General features: G+C 34.4%; 1 protein-coding gene across 1 annotated transcript; it reads left to right on the forward strand.

Moving 5' to 3' along the window:
* Positions 1-4327: 4327 nt before the first annotated feature.
* On the forward strand, positions 4328-5557 carry LOC145123304 (xyloglucan endotransglucosylase protein 1-like). The gene is made up of 3 exons (XM_079058521.1): positions 4328-4645; positions 4750-4943; positions 5028-5557. The coding sequence occupies exons 1-3, from the start codon at positions 4376-4378 to the stop codon at positions 5422-5424; spliced, it is 861 nt and encodes a 286-aa protein (XP_078914647.1). The 5' UTR covers positions 4328-4375; the 3' UTR covers positions 5425-5557.
* Positions 5558-13755: the final 8198 nt, after the last annotated feature.

Raw genomic sequence — 13755 nt, forward strand, 5'->3', positions numbered from 1 at the left:
GTCACCCTTTGTGATCCTTACTAGTCCAAGTTAGTGTGCCAACGACTTGGTAAGGTACAAAGTGTGAATTTCATGGGTTAGCACCATATTCACATTTTCCTAAAGTAACTAAGATTGGGAATTTATAAAAACATTTAGTTACTTTATAATATTCATTATACTTTTAATGAGAATTTAAAGTCATTGTCCTACCCGTTCGGCTAACGACCCTCCACCGATCAAGGAAGAGGTGGGTGAGAATGGACATCCATTAAGCTGCCATTTTATAGGCAACAACCTTATACCCCCCTTATAGACCGACTTCGTGAATGAGACCTACTAACGGTAAAACGACTTAATCTTATACATATATATAATAATTAACCATTAATGTTATAAATAGTATAAGGGTTGAATTTTAACTTTTAAAACTAAGGGTTGGAATTAAAGTATATTAAAGTGTGTGAAACTTTACAAATTCCAAAACTTGAGGACAAGTTTTGAAACTATTCAAAACTTTTCATTTGATAACTTATGAATTAAAGGTTCATAAAAATGAAGACTCTTCATTTTCATGTAACTTATGTGTTTTAAATATGCATAAAAGAAAGTGACCTTTGGAAATCCATAAGTTGAGGACACATTATGGACTCCATTAAAATACATAAATGATCAAGAATTAATCAATACACAATTTAGCAAATAATTCCTATGATCTAACAATAATTCATAAGAACATGAACATCATATCAAAATTTCAAGAACATATGAACACATATTAACATGTAATTTTGATATTAGCCATTGTAAATGGATTAGCATAAACATTACACCATCTAAAACAGGTTTTAAAACACCAAAACAATTTAGGGTAATGTTTCTAGTCCATTTCCAACAGTAAAAGTCGAAAATATGCACTCTGCATAGCCAACTCGTCGAGTGCATGAACTGACTCGCCGAGTTGGTTGAAGTTTCGCTTGGACTCGTCGAGTCCCCCCAATGGACTCGTCGAGTCCCCTGTGCAGACAGCAAATATTTCGACTTTTTCAGCTATTTTGCATCAAGTATCAAACAAACAAGCCTAGGCTCTGATACCACTGTTGGGTTTTGAGCAAACTAACACTCCTAAGGTGTTCATGCAACCCTAGAAACCTTGGATCTATGTTTGTCTAAAATACATGCAAAATAAATTTCCAAGGTCCATAACCTATCTAGCATGCATGGGGTACTTTTAAACATAAAAGATACTAGAAGAATTACATACCTTTAGTAGTGAGTTGATTCCTTAGGAGTTTGTGAGCATAGCACCAATAATGTGAATGCCTCAAATGGAAATCACAAATCACCACAAACTTGGAAAACTTATGAGAGAGTATACTAACACTCTAGAAATCAGCCACTCTTATGCACACACACATAGTCACATTTCAAGCACCACAAGCCTCTTTATATAGTGTAGATGATTAGGGTTATGAACCATGCAAACCCTAATAACCCATGTCTTTTCCTTTTCCAATGATCCATGGGTTAAAAGCTCCATGAATCATCCATGGACTCCCATTTAAGCTTAGCCCATTTCCTAATGAGTGTTACCCTACACCATATAAATATAATAGCCCATTATTTAATTAGTCACCTTTTGATCACTAAATTAATTCATAATTAATTTAAGGTCAATACTAATTAAATAATACGATTTCATATTAATATATTATAACTTATAATATATTAATAAGTCACAAATATACTCTTCTCATAATATTATCCATATAAATAGTTCGGGTGAAGTGCAACCCAAATGGACCATGCCGGGTCGGGTCAAGTATATACCAAATAAGTTATGGACTTAGACACCTTATCCAACAGTTTTTTCATGAAAAATTGAAGCATTTTGAAGTAGATGTTCATTTTGTTAGGAAAAAAACTAATAGTGGTATTGTTGAAGTTGTTAAGGTTGACTCATATGTAGTGACGGAGCTTGGACATTTATTTTGGGGGGCCGAAAGTATAATATACATGAAAATCGGAGAGCAGGGGGGCCACAACATAAATTTTATATTTTTAGGCTAAATATGTATATAAACTAAAGTGGAAGAGCTATTTCTAACAAAAAATCCAGGGGGGCCACAGCCCCCCCCCCCCCCCCCCCCCCCTTGCCCTAAGCAAGCTTCGTCCATGCTCATATGATTAGAATGTTGACATTCTTACAAAATCTGTAGTTTCGTTTCAACATGAATATTTTCAAAAAGATTGGTTCTTATTGACATTTTTTATGATAAATGATTAAAATGTTAAGTTTGAGAAGGGTGTTATATATATATATATATATTTATTTAAGCTTAACATTTTATAATTTCTGGATAGTTTGGTCAATTTTTGTATTGATGTTATTGTGCATGGGTTGTTGTGTAAGTTTCTTATTGCAAATGCGAGTTTGTCGATCCACCAAGTCATTTTTCATGACCCGGGTATATATGCTTGTTGGTCAGCTGGCTCGTCTCAATCATCTGATACATTCTGTAGATTGCTATATCTTTTCTCTCTAACTCTCGATTAGGGTTTTCTGTATTATCTAGGGTTTGTATTTCCGATTACAGTAAAATCATTTTGTGTATACATTAGAGTGTGAGTGTTATGTAGCGATGATTTCCTTTGTAAGTATTGTTGTACAAACGAACTGGTTTATGGTGAATAAATTGTCCATGTTGGGAAGTTCTTGAGTTTCTACATTTCTAAGAATATACTTGTACGTATTTATAGAGTTGAGACAAAAGAACTGGTTTTGTTATGATTGTTATAATCTCCCGTGAATATCCACTATGTTCACATGGTAGATACATGTTCATCCCATGCAAGATACATTTTTTTTTCTTGGTTTCTTTCAAGGAATCCGTTAAATTTAAAGAACAAAAACTATAACATATATAAATATTCAACTATCACCATTAAAAGGTTATGACTAAAGCAAAATTTTTTAGCTGCTATTATTTTCCCTATAAAATTGCTGTTTAGATTACAACACATTTGAAAACTCAAAAAAACAAATAACAGTAAATTTCTTAGTTACCCTCTTTAAGGAGTGTCCTCGTCCTCAAATATCATCTTCAGTTTCACACCCACATTAAATTGCAGTCACAACATCTATGTACTTGTTTAAGCCTATGACGAATTTACTTTCCCTGCCAAATTTCAAGAACTCAATCAAGATCCCAACCTTTCCAAAGAAATCAATATATAATCACTTTTAATTAATTTTAAGAATGTGATAGTTAAGAAATATAATTGTACATAATATAATAATGGATAGAGTTTTGAAGGAACCAAGAATAAATAATCTCAAAGAAAAGAATAGGTTGTAGGTTTCCTTCCCATATTTCTTTATTCATATTATTTTTGGCAAAAGTTTCTTCTCTATAGCTGTGTCCTTTGGATGATTTAGGGGGGTGTTTGGATTAACTTATTAGCTTATTGCTTATTAGCTTATTTGTGGTGGGAATAAGCAATAAGCAATAAGCAAGGGGGAGATGCTTATTAAAATTAGCTTATTTAGTTTATTCCTAACACAATAAGCTGATTTTTTAGGATTTTATCCAAACACTTAAATTTAGCTTATTGTGGTGGGAATAAGCAATAAGCTATAATCACCATCTTTTTTTCCTATCCAAACACCCCCTCAATGTACATAGAGTTGAGTTTGATCAAATTCTTATAAATCTCCTATTCCATACAAGTGATGCTTTCACTTAAAGGGGAAGCCGAGGATGGATAGGGAAACCAAAATTTTAGATAAAATGGACTTATTTGGTAATGAACTTAAATGAAAAGGAAGATGTTTGGGGAATTTGCGTACAGTTTTATCATCAATAAGATGGTTCCTTTTAGAGAGGGATTTATAATTAGTTTTTTAATAGTGTGAAATGTGATTGTAAATGTTTTAAATACGTTTTTAAAGATTTGATTTTCCCAACTTATTAACAATTAAAACAAGTGTATTTTACCTATGATGTCAACCACCGGTCCAAATATGACAAATTTGCAAATTTTGAGTTGGCAGACGTATAGAAAAAAAATAAAAACCCACCGCTCCTGCCCATGTCCAGAACCAGAAGAATAATGTGAGTTGGCACGCGTCAATAGATGTTGGTGCATCCATTAGCCACCATGACATCCTTCAGTAACAAGGATGGTTCCTATTGAAAACTGTCAACGAAGCCACACCTATATATATATATATATATATATATATATATATATATATATATATATATATATATATATATATATATATATATATATATATAAACGATATCAGTACTACTTCCCACAAACATAACATATCTCTCTCTCTCTCTCTCTCTCTCTCTCTCTCTCTCTCTCTCTCTCCATAAAAGCAATAATGGCAAAGTCGAACTCTAATCTATGTGCTGTTCTTTTAATATCAATTCTAATAGTAGCAGCATCAGCAGGAAGTTTTTACGATGACATGGACATCACTTTTGGGGGTGAACGTGCTAAAATTCTGAATGGAGGTCAGGATCTTTCACTTTCACTCGACCAATACTCTGGATCGGGTTTCCAGTCCAAGCACGAGTACCTGTTTGGAAGGTTCGACATGCAACTCAAACTAGTACCAGGCAATTCTGCTGGCACCGTCACCACATTCTACGTGAGTACCATTGGTTGCAATCTTGAATTATATATATTGTCACTCATTTGTATTAATCTTTTAAAGGCTGATAATAACCATGTCTTTGTATTAAATCACATTAGTTGTCATCACAAGGTGCGGGTCACGATGAGATCGACTTCGAGTTCTTGGGCAACTCCACGGGAAACCCTTACACAATTCACACCAATGTGTATTCACAAGGGAAAGGAAACAAAGAACAGCAGTTCCACCTATGGTTTGACCCTACTGCAGCCTTCCACACCTATACCATCGTATGGAACAGTCTAAGAATTATGTAAGTCACGCATCCAACATAAACATTTGGTTCTCTTCCTTTCTCATGTTTTTCTACTGTTCCTAAACCTCTTTGTCTCTGCAGTTTCTTGATAGATAACATACCAGTAAGGGTGTTCAATAACAATGATGCTGCTGGAGTCCCATTTCCCAAGAGCCAACCCATGAGGGTGTATGCCAGCCTGTGGAACGCGGATGACTGGGCAACCCAAGGTGGGCGTGTGAAGACCGACTGGACTAATGCGCCTTTCACCGCGTCATACAGGAAATTCAATGCCAATGCCAACAAAGTTGGTCCCAATTCAGTATCTACAAGCTCAGAAAATGATAACCAGTCATGGAGTACCCAAGGACTTGATGCAGCTGGCCGAAACAGGATCCGATGGGTGCAAACCAAGCACATGATCTACAACTACTGCAACGACCGCAAACGGTTTCCCAATGGTATTTCAGCGGAATGCAAGAGCTCTAGATTCCTTTAAGCCTGCTTACTAACTTGATATCCATATTTTTTATTTTTTATTGATCGATTTCTGATCTTGATGATTATTTATTCTTTGATTCATTGTAAACATTCAAATTGAAATTACAAATAAATAAACAAGTATAAGATTCCGTTTTCACTTTAAAAAACACATTTTGTAACGACACACTACAATAATTGAAATTTATATAGCTTAGTTGCTCAAAATTAAAAGTCATTAGTAAAAGCATTATAATTTCTAAAACCCTTTTTCCATCGACACTACATACAAATTTCATTATGTGTAGAATTAACAACAAAAAATGATCCTGGTGGTCTATCATTGTTATCGATAGGAAACATTGTATATGGTTGAAATTTGTGCAACGGGGGAAATGTGTTTATTGAAGAAACACACGCATTTACTTTATGGCACAAAGACATGGGTATACGACTGAGTGATAGATGAAGATGTTAACTTTGAAACGAAGAATTCCGAATTTGAAAAGTGTGATTATTGACTTTTGTAATAAATGTATTCCTGGAAAGCAAAAGAAAGTTACATTTGTGAAGAAGGGTAGAAACAAGGAAGAAATGTTAAAGTCCCTTATGCCTCCGTTGATTGTAACTTCATGTATGATACGTTATGGACTAGGCCTTATATTGTCATGTAGTGGTTGTCATTAGCAGGTTGATGTCAAGTCGAAGAAAAAAAATTGGGTCGGGATTAAGCGGTTGTTATGCTATTTGAAAAATTGGGTCGGGATTAAGCGGTTGTTATGCTATTTGAAAATTTTCATATTAGATTTGTGCAGAAAAAAGACTATGTCCTACGTTATTAAAACGATAGTGCATTTCACATTGCAAAGAATCTAGTGTTTCATGAAAGAAAAAATAATGTAGATGAAGTACCATTTTATCAAACAATCAATAAAGGATTGGACTCAGAACCTGAAGAATATCTTTGGTACTAAGAATCTACTAGACATGTTTAAAAAGGCAATCATATTACAGAAGTTGAATCTATGTAAAGCTTCAATTGCCTTTGAGATACTTGGAAAGATAGTTGGAAAGAAGGAAGGACTATAGAGAGATGTGGTTTACAAAGAGTAAGTTTAGGTGGCGCAAGATTGGTTGATCATCTTCCAAGTGGGAGATTGTTAGTTGAGGAGCCTGATCTACCTTTTGAGCTCATTGTCGCTATGGAGACCTCATTGTCGCTATGGAGACAGAGCATGGGCTCGTGTTACAGAGTGGCTACAAGGAAAGACTTCAGAGTAACTTTAGTTGTAAGTTGTACTAAAAAGATAAACAAGTACTATTTATGTTAAAATTAATATCCTGAATTTTAACTTTGTTACAGAATACACAAGCAAAATATGTAAACTTAAAAAAAAATACAATAATTGCATATTGGTCTCAAATAGACTTCAACATATAAGTGCTAACACGGAAATGGGTAAAAAGTTGCTAATTTAGTGAGATTTCATATATGTTTGTTGATGATCAATATTAAATTGTTAATCACTTGGTAATAAAAAAAATTCTATATATGATGTCATATAATCGCGGTTACATAGATGCTTTTTATGAAAGGTTTTTTACCGCGGGGATTATAAAATTGGCTAACTTTGCTCAATTTTTTGATAGACAAATAATTGATGCAATTCCAAAAGGAGTTAGTCTTATGAGTGTCTTTGTAGCAGAGGTTATTAAATCGGTAGGGGCCGGTGGGCGTATTTCTTCTTATCTGTTCTTTTATTTTTCTTATGTAGAAATTTTTTTCTTAATTTACTATTTTTTTCGATGTTTGAATCTTGTTGACTAATCTCGCCAATATTGAACTTGGTAAAATGAAATGATTGAATAATTGAAAAATGAGATCATTTAGGAATACACATTGATGGTTCCCTTTACCGATGGTTCCCGTACTGATGGATATATAGCCAATATATGCTTGTACGTATTTATAGATTTGAGACGTACAGAACTATTATATATCGGTTTGATACTAAATATCATGTTGTTTTTCAGACTAATCTATTGTCTTGTTACGATAGTTTCAATCTCCCGTGGAGATATCCATTATGTTCACATGGTAGATACAAGTTCATCCCATTCAAGATACCATTTTTTTCTTGGCTTCTTTAAATGAATCCATTAAATTTAAGAAAAAAAACTATAACAAATATAAATATTAAATTATCACCTTCAAATATTCTGCAACTAGATTACGGCATCCCTCTTCTAGGTTGTAGAATGTTGTGTTGGATCCTAGCATTGATGTTTCATTTGGGTGTTACATCAAGGATTCTTATCAACTAACTTGAATTTTCTCCCGTTTTGTAGATGTCTAAATCTTACAATGGTCTTCCCAAGTCCCTTGGAACAAGCTTTCCAAATGAAGATGAAGTTCCACGATACGATCAAGGAAATGAGAGTCATGCTTCACTTCCTCCACCTCTTCCAATTATTCTCCCTAACCCACAAGTTCAAAGGCTTGAAAAGTTCAAGCTCACTCAAGCCCTATTGGCAAGTAAACACGAAGATGGGAAACTTGTGTGTGCACACGTCTTAGAGATAAAGTCACACATTGACAGGTTAAGGATGTTGGGTGTCGAGATTTCAGGTGAGTTGGCTGTTGACTGGGTTCTTCAGTCGCTTCCTGAATCATATAGTGAGTTCATTAGAGAGTACTATATGATGGACCATGACGTGACCCTCATTGATTTGACCTATTTGCTTATAGCTGCTGAATCGGCAATGATTTGGCGTGCTGATCAAGCAAATGTGTCTGGTGAATCAAACTCCCAAACTTCAATGGACATTGAAAATGGTGACATTGGAAATCCATAAAAGGTAAATTTTGAGATAGTTCCTTGTGCCATTACAAAAGAGTCCATTTGCTTCTATTGCCAAGAAAAGGGGCATTGGAGACGAAGCTGTCCTGTTTACCTGAGAGATCTAAGAGATGGGAGAGTCAAGACGTATGGCTCTACTTCAGGTAAAACCAATAACTAACTCTGTAAGTTCCTATTTTTGATTCTTGATACATGATGTGATAAGATTACATTTTGATGTTTTTGCAGGATCGAAGAAAAGAGAGGAAGCTTAAGGAAGAAGCGTGCTGAATCTGATCATGAAGAAATGGATTTCGATCGCATGGACTCAAAGATCAGATTTTTGAGCTGCTACTCTAGAGTTAGGATAGATTGATAAGAAATATGTAATAACATAGTTTTTCAGTTGAATTGCATTGTAAGGACAAATTTTTCCGCAATAAAATAAATTTTGATTTTGTCTTATTTATTTATCCTTGCAATGGTGTGTATGAAAAATTGATGTTTAATTGTTTCTATTGTTAGCAATAATGGATTTGATTCTTAATTATGTTATTTGTGGAAATGTCGAGAATTTGCCAAATAAGGGAAGATTCTCATCGCCCAAGTTTCAATTGGACAGAAACTTGGAGTCATGCAACTTGGTTGCGTGATGAATGAGAAACTTCATATTTGGAAATTAGACTAATTCTTTGACAAAATGTCAAGAGAAGGACTAGGAGATCGAGTACACTAGGTTGTGCATTGATCAATTCCACCACAAGAGTGATAAAGATATTCGTCATGATTTACTAAAGTTTAGTAAATATGGTTATACTTATAAGATTAAGTATAATTTTGAGTTGATTGAAAGAGTTTCAATCAATAGCAGAACGAATAAGAAGAATCAAGTAGGCAGAAAGATAAAAGTTTCTCTATTCTAAGAAGAAGGGAGAGTACCTTTTATTGTGTTTTATGATAAGTCTTAATGATTAAGAACCATATCTCAATTGATCCTCCAAGTGAGTCTTAGTGCATTTGTATGTCTAAGAAGAGGAATCGAGAATTGTAGAAATTGTTAAAATCAAGAAGTCAATCATACTTCGTTCCAATATCAAGTCTTAGAGTTATATTCCAAGATTGTGAATTGAGTGACAAGTCTTAAGTAGGTTTATAACACTCATCAAATGTGGAGTTTGGAAAAGGTTTTCTTATTCTTGCACATTTGAAATTGGTAAGTTGTGTTGTCTTGGATAAGACAAAGACCAACTAGGACCAATTATGTGAAGTGTTTTGTCTTGATAAGAACTACACTAACTCTTGAATATTTGTTTTGTCTAGGAAAGGTTCCTGACAAGAGAATCATATATGTCAAGAGGTCAGTGGGAGTCTCAATTGTCTTGAAAAGTTTCAAGAACAAATCAAGAATAAACCGATAGTTAATCACTAGCACACGACTTGAGGTTGGCGACCTATCGTGTTGACATAATTTTGTTTCTGCGCCATTCCAGATGAAGTAAACTATGCAATATGAGTTCTATGAATTGATTGCATAAAGGCAAGGCACCCTAATCAATGGAAAGTACATTGATAGGAAACGGTGAACTACTCAACGACTTGGAAGCAATGGTGGGCATTCGTGCTACCATGAGGCAAGGAATCGAGATTGAACAAGTTCAGTCCATATGAGTTAGATTTGTCACCAACATTGTCTTACGATTATTGTTATCACAAACTCAAATGGATAGGAACACATACACTTTAAAATCTAAGTGTCATAAGGTCTCCCTCCTTCATGAAAATGATTGTGAGGAAATGCTTTCACTAAGAAAGATTTTAAGAAGATAGCAATTGTGATAATTGTATTCTCAAATTCGATTATGATTACGGCATCCCTCTTCATAGTTCGAATTGTGAGATTTGGCAATTAGTCTGAACATCTGGGACTTAGTAACATAAATTCTGAATTGTACACACATGTGAGCTATCTAAGGAAAGGTGTATGAGCTTAAAAAGCTTAGATAAAGGCTTATCAAAGCATTAGGTATTAGAAATATGAACTTAAGGAATTCAATAAGCATTGTTTTCTAGAAGTTCAAGTGTTTTCTGAATACATGTCAAAGCTAGTGGGTGCATAAGTGTTATGCTTGTATGGAAATAATCATTGTGTTAGTGGGAGCATGATTATTATTTCAAGTATTGCGAGTTAGCAATATTAACTATAGAAAACAAAGATTAACTTGCAAAGTTGTAGGGGTTGAAAAGTTGTTTTGCTATAATTAAGGGAGAGAATATTATACTTCGTTTCAAAATCTAAAAGCTTAGATCAAGAAATGTTAATAAAATTTAGTCAAGGATACATAGCACGTTATCAAAATTCGATTATGATTACCGCATCCCTCTTCATAGTTCGAATTGTGAGAACATGGCTAACAAAATATTATGGCAAAAGACTGATAAAGTATCATGTCTTTATGTGAGACATTATGCATCGTGTCCAATACGCTTCGGGTATAGGATCGATTGCATATGCTGTAATATTTGACCATTCTAAAATTTTCCAAATGCATAGGGCATTAAGAGGGAAAAAGGGACTAGAATCGGTTTTGACTAAAATAATTAAACAACTATCAAAGGACGATCTGAGGTTCACTGAGGATTTTTCGCTTGTGAGTAGTTGGAAGTATAGTACTGGATGGACTATATTGACATTATTATGAATAGATATGATTCTATTAAGAATGAGTTTTCATATGGCAAATATGGAAATGTTTCCATTAATGGGAGTTGGATATTAAGAAATATGTCTAGATTAGAAACTTTTATGCGAGAAGGATGTTCAAAGGAATGTACTTTGAATGTGAGACTTCACGTCTATGGAATTGTCTTGTAAGAATTTCCGATAGAATACCTTGTAATTTCATTAGCCGGGTCTTGGTGACTTTTGTGCTATGACATTACGAAAGAATCATTGCATAAAATGTTAGAATCTGACATATTCTAAAAGTGGCAAGAATTTGGTATTCTTATACTAATAATAAGGATTGGGGATTGTGAAATTAGTTTCATTGGAAAAGTTTTTCAATTGATCTATTTCACAAAGTATGGACCATAGGAAACCAAAGTGTGCATGCTTGGAGCATGGGACAATTGTGGTTATAATTCGAGTAATAAGTTGATTTTCTGAAACAGTAAACAATGAATAATGAGTAATCAATATGGTGTTTAAATAAAAGTGTTTTATTTACGCTCAAAAGTTTTGGGGCCATATAGGATTAATATTATTATTGCGTTTCACTCTGCATGTTTTGACTTCCAGAATAACTGGGTTATTCGAACCTCCACAGTCGGTCATACGATGGAAGTAGGTATGAAGGAAGATTGTCATGAATTTGTATGTAGATTGTCTAAAGTGTTTAGACATAGCACAAGTTTGCTGCAGAGTTCATGAGTGCTTTGATAAGATTAAAGTATTGGATTAAACCCACGCTCACTTGAATCACTTCATGGTTTTATCACGAGTGATTAGTGAGACGATAACATTATATATTCTTGAAACCAAGACGTGTGAGTTGTTATTTGCTGGTCGGTTGCACATTGATGATAAGTAAACGCACCAGTAACTTGGTGTTATAAAACTTATTATTGTGTGTGATTCAATTAGTAGGTGCAAGTGAGCATTTGAGTCGAAGTTTATCCATTCCTTTTACCCAAAGCGGGATAAAAGCGATATTTGTGGGCCCCTCGATGATTTAGTGATGACACCCTAAGTGCTTGGCCAAGCCGGGACTAAGTTGATGTGTTCAATTGTTGTCTTTTGTCAGTCGTCATAAATTGGAAGTCGGGAAACAGTATAGAGAGAATGATTAAAATTCATGTCTTGTGTCTATACGGTATTTTGAGAATGGAGGAATATATAATCCCTTATCTAAAGGACACGCGTATCTGATAAGATCAGAGTTGACAGCGGCTTTTGAAAGCTACGATTGCTGATCAGGTTCTAAAGTTATGCAAAATAGTTATTAGACTTATCCAAGTGGGAGACTGTTGGATTAGTGTCTAAGTCCATAACTATTTTGGTATGTACTTGACCCGATTGTGAGCATGGTCCTTTTGGGTTGCCTTCACACTGGTGACTAGACAAGATGACTGTTAAGGAGAGAGGCTGGTTTATTGTTAAGAATAATAAATTGGGGTATAAATATGATTTGTTAATATATTATATGAATAATATATTAATTTGGAATCATATTATTAATTAGTATTTAATCAGAAATTAATTAGGAATTAATTTCGGGATTAAAGGAATTAATTAAAAGTACAGGGGTTGTTTTGTAATTATTTGATAGTTGAGACTTTGGGCTATTGGATCACCTTTATTAAGGCTTGAACGAAAATCCTAGAAGGATCTCGGAGTTTTCGTCCAAGGGCTTAAGGAAAGGAGTCCATGGATTTGCTTGGGCCTTAAGCTAAGGGATTAGGGTTTCCACCTTGAAACCCTAGCTAGCCTCCAGTATAAATAGCACCCTAAGGCACTAGAATTCGTCCAAGCCTTGGGAAACCCTAAAAGGGACGAATTTTAGAGCAAGATACCCTTCTCTCCTCTCTCCCATATTCATCCTTTTACCTAGTGTGTTTGTGAGCCATTAGAGGTACTACACTTGTGGTACTTGCTTTCAAGAGCTAAGGAAATTCAAGGAACTAGTTGTTATTGCTATATAACAACAAAAAAAATGTATTCTATTCTCCTTTGTGGATTTCGAAAATCATAGGAGTATTCCAGGTTTCTTTTTGTGTTCATGAAGTTGTATGTCTAATAGTGAAAACATAGATCCAATTAGGGTTGCATGCACACATAGGATTGTTTGTATAAAACCTATCACTATTAACCACATAAGCATAATGAATGGAAATTGAAAAATTTGTCCTTAGAACTTATCTGGTTGAAAATTTTCATATTAGATTTGGGTACAAAAAAGACTATGCCCTACGTTATTAAAACCATAGTGCATATCATCATGCAAAGAATCTAGTTATTTATGAAAGAACAAAATATGTGTAGATGAAGTACCACTTTATCAAACAATCAATAAGCCACTAGACTCGAAACCTGAAGAAGATCCTTGGTACTAAGAATCTAGTAGACATGTTTTCCAAGGCAATCATGTTACAGAAGTTGAATCTATGTAAAGCTTCAACTGGCTTCCAGATACTTGGAGAGATAGTTGGAAAGAAGGAAGGCCTATATAGAGATGTGGTTTACAAAGATTAGGTTTAGGTGGTGGAAGATTGGTTGATCATCTTCCAACTAGGAGATTGTGAGTTGAGGAGCCTGATCTTTCTTTCAACCACATTGTCGCTATGATGACAAAGGAATGGACTCCTGTTACGCAGTTGCAACAAGGAAAGACTTCCCGGTAACTTTAGGTGTAAGTTGTACTAAAAAAATAAAAAAGTTCTATCACTACTAGAAAACAGCCCTTTAATGACATGCGAACCATGACACACACTGATTTATGATACGTAAAAGT

This window comes from Lactuca virosa, chromosome 7 (genome assembly GCF_052849685.1).
Source record: "Lactuca virosa cultivar CGN04683 chromosome 7, Lactuca_virosa_CGN04683_v6, whole genome shotgun sequence".
In the NCBI taxonomy this organism is placed as follows: Eukaryota; Viridiplantae; Streptophyta; class Magnoliopsida; order Asterales; family Asteraceae; genus Lactuca; species Lactuca virosa.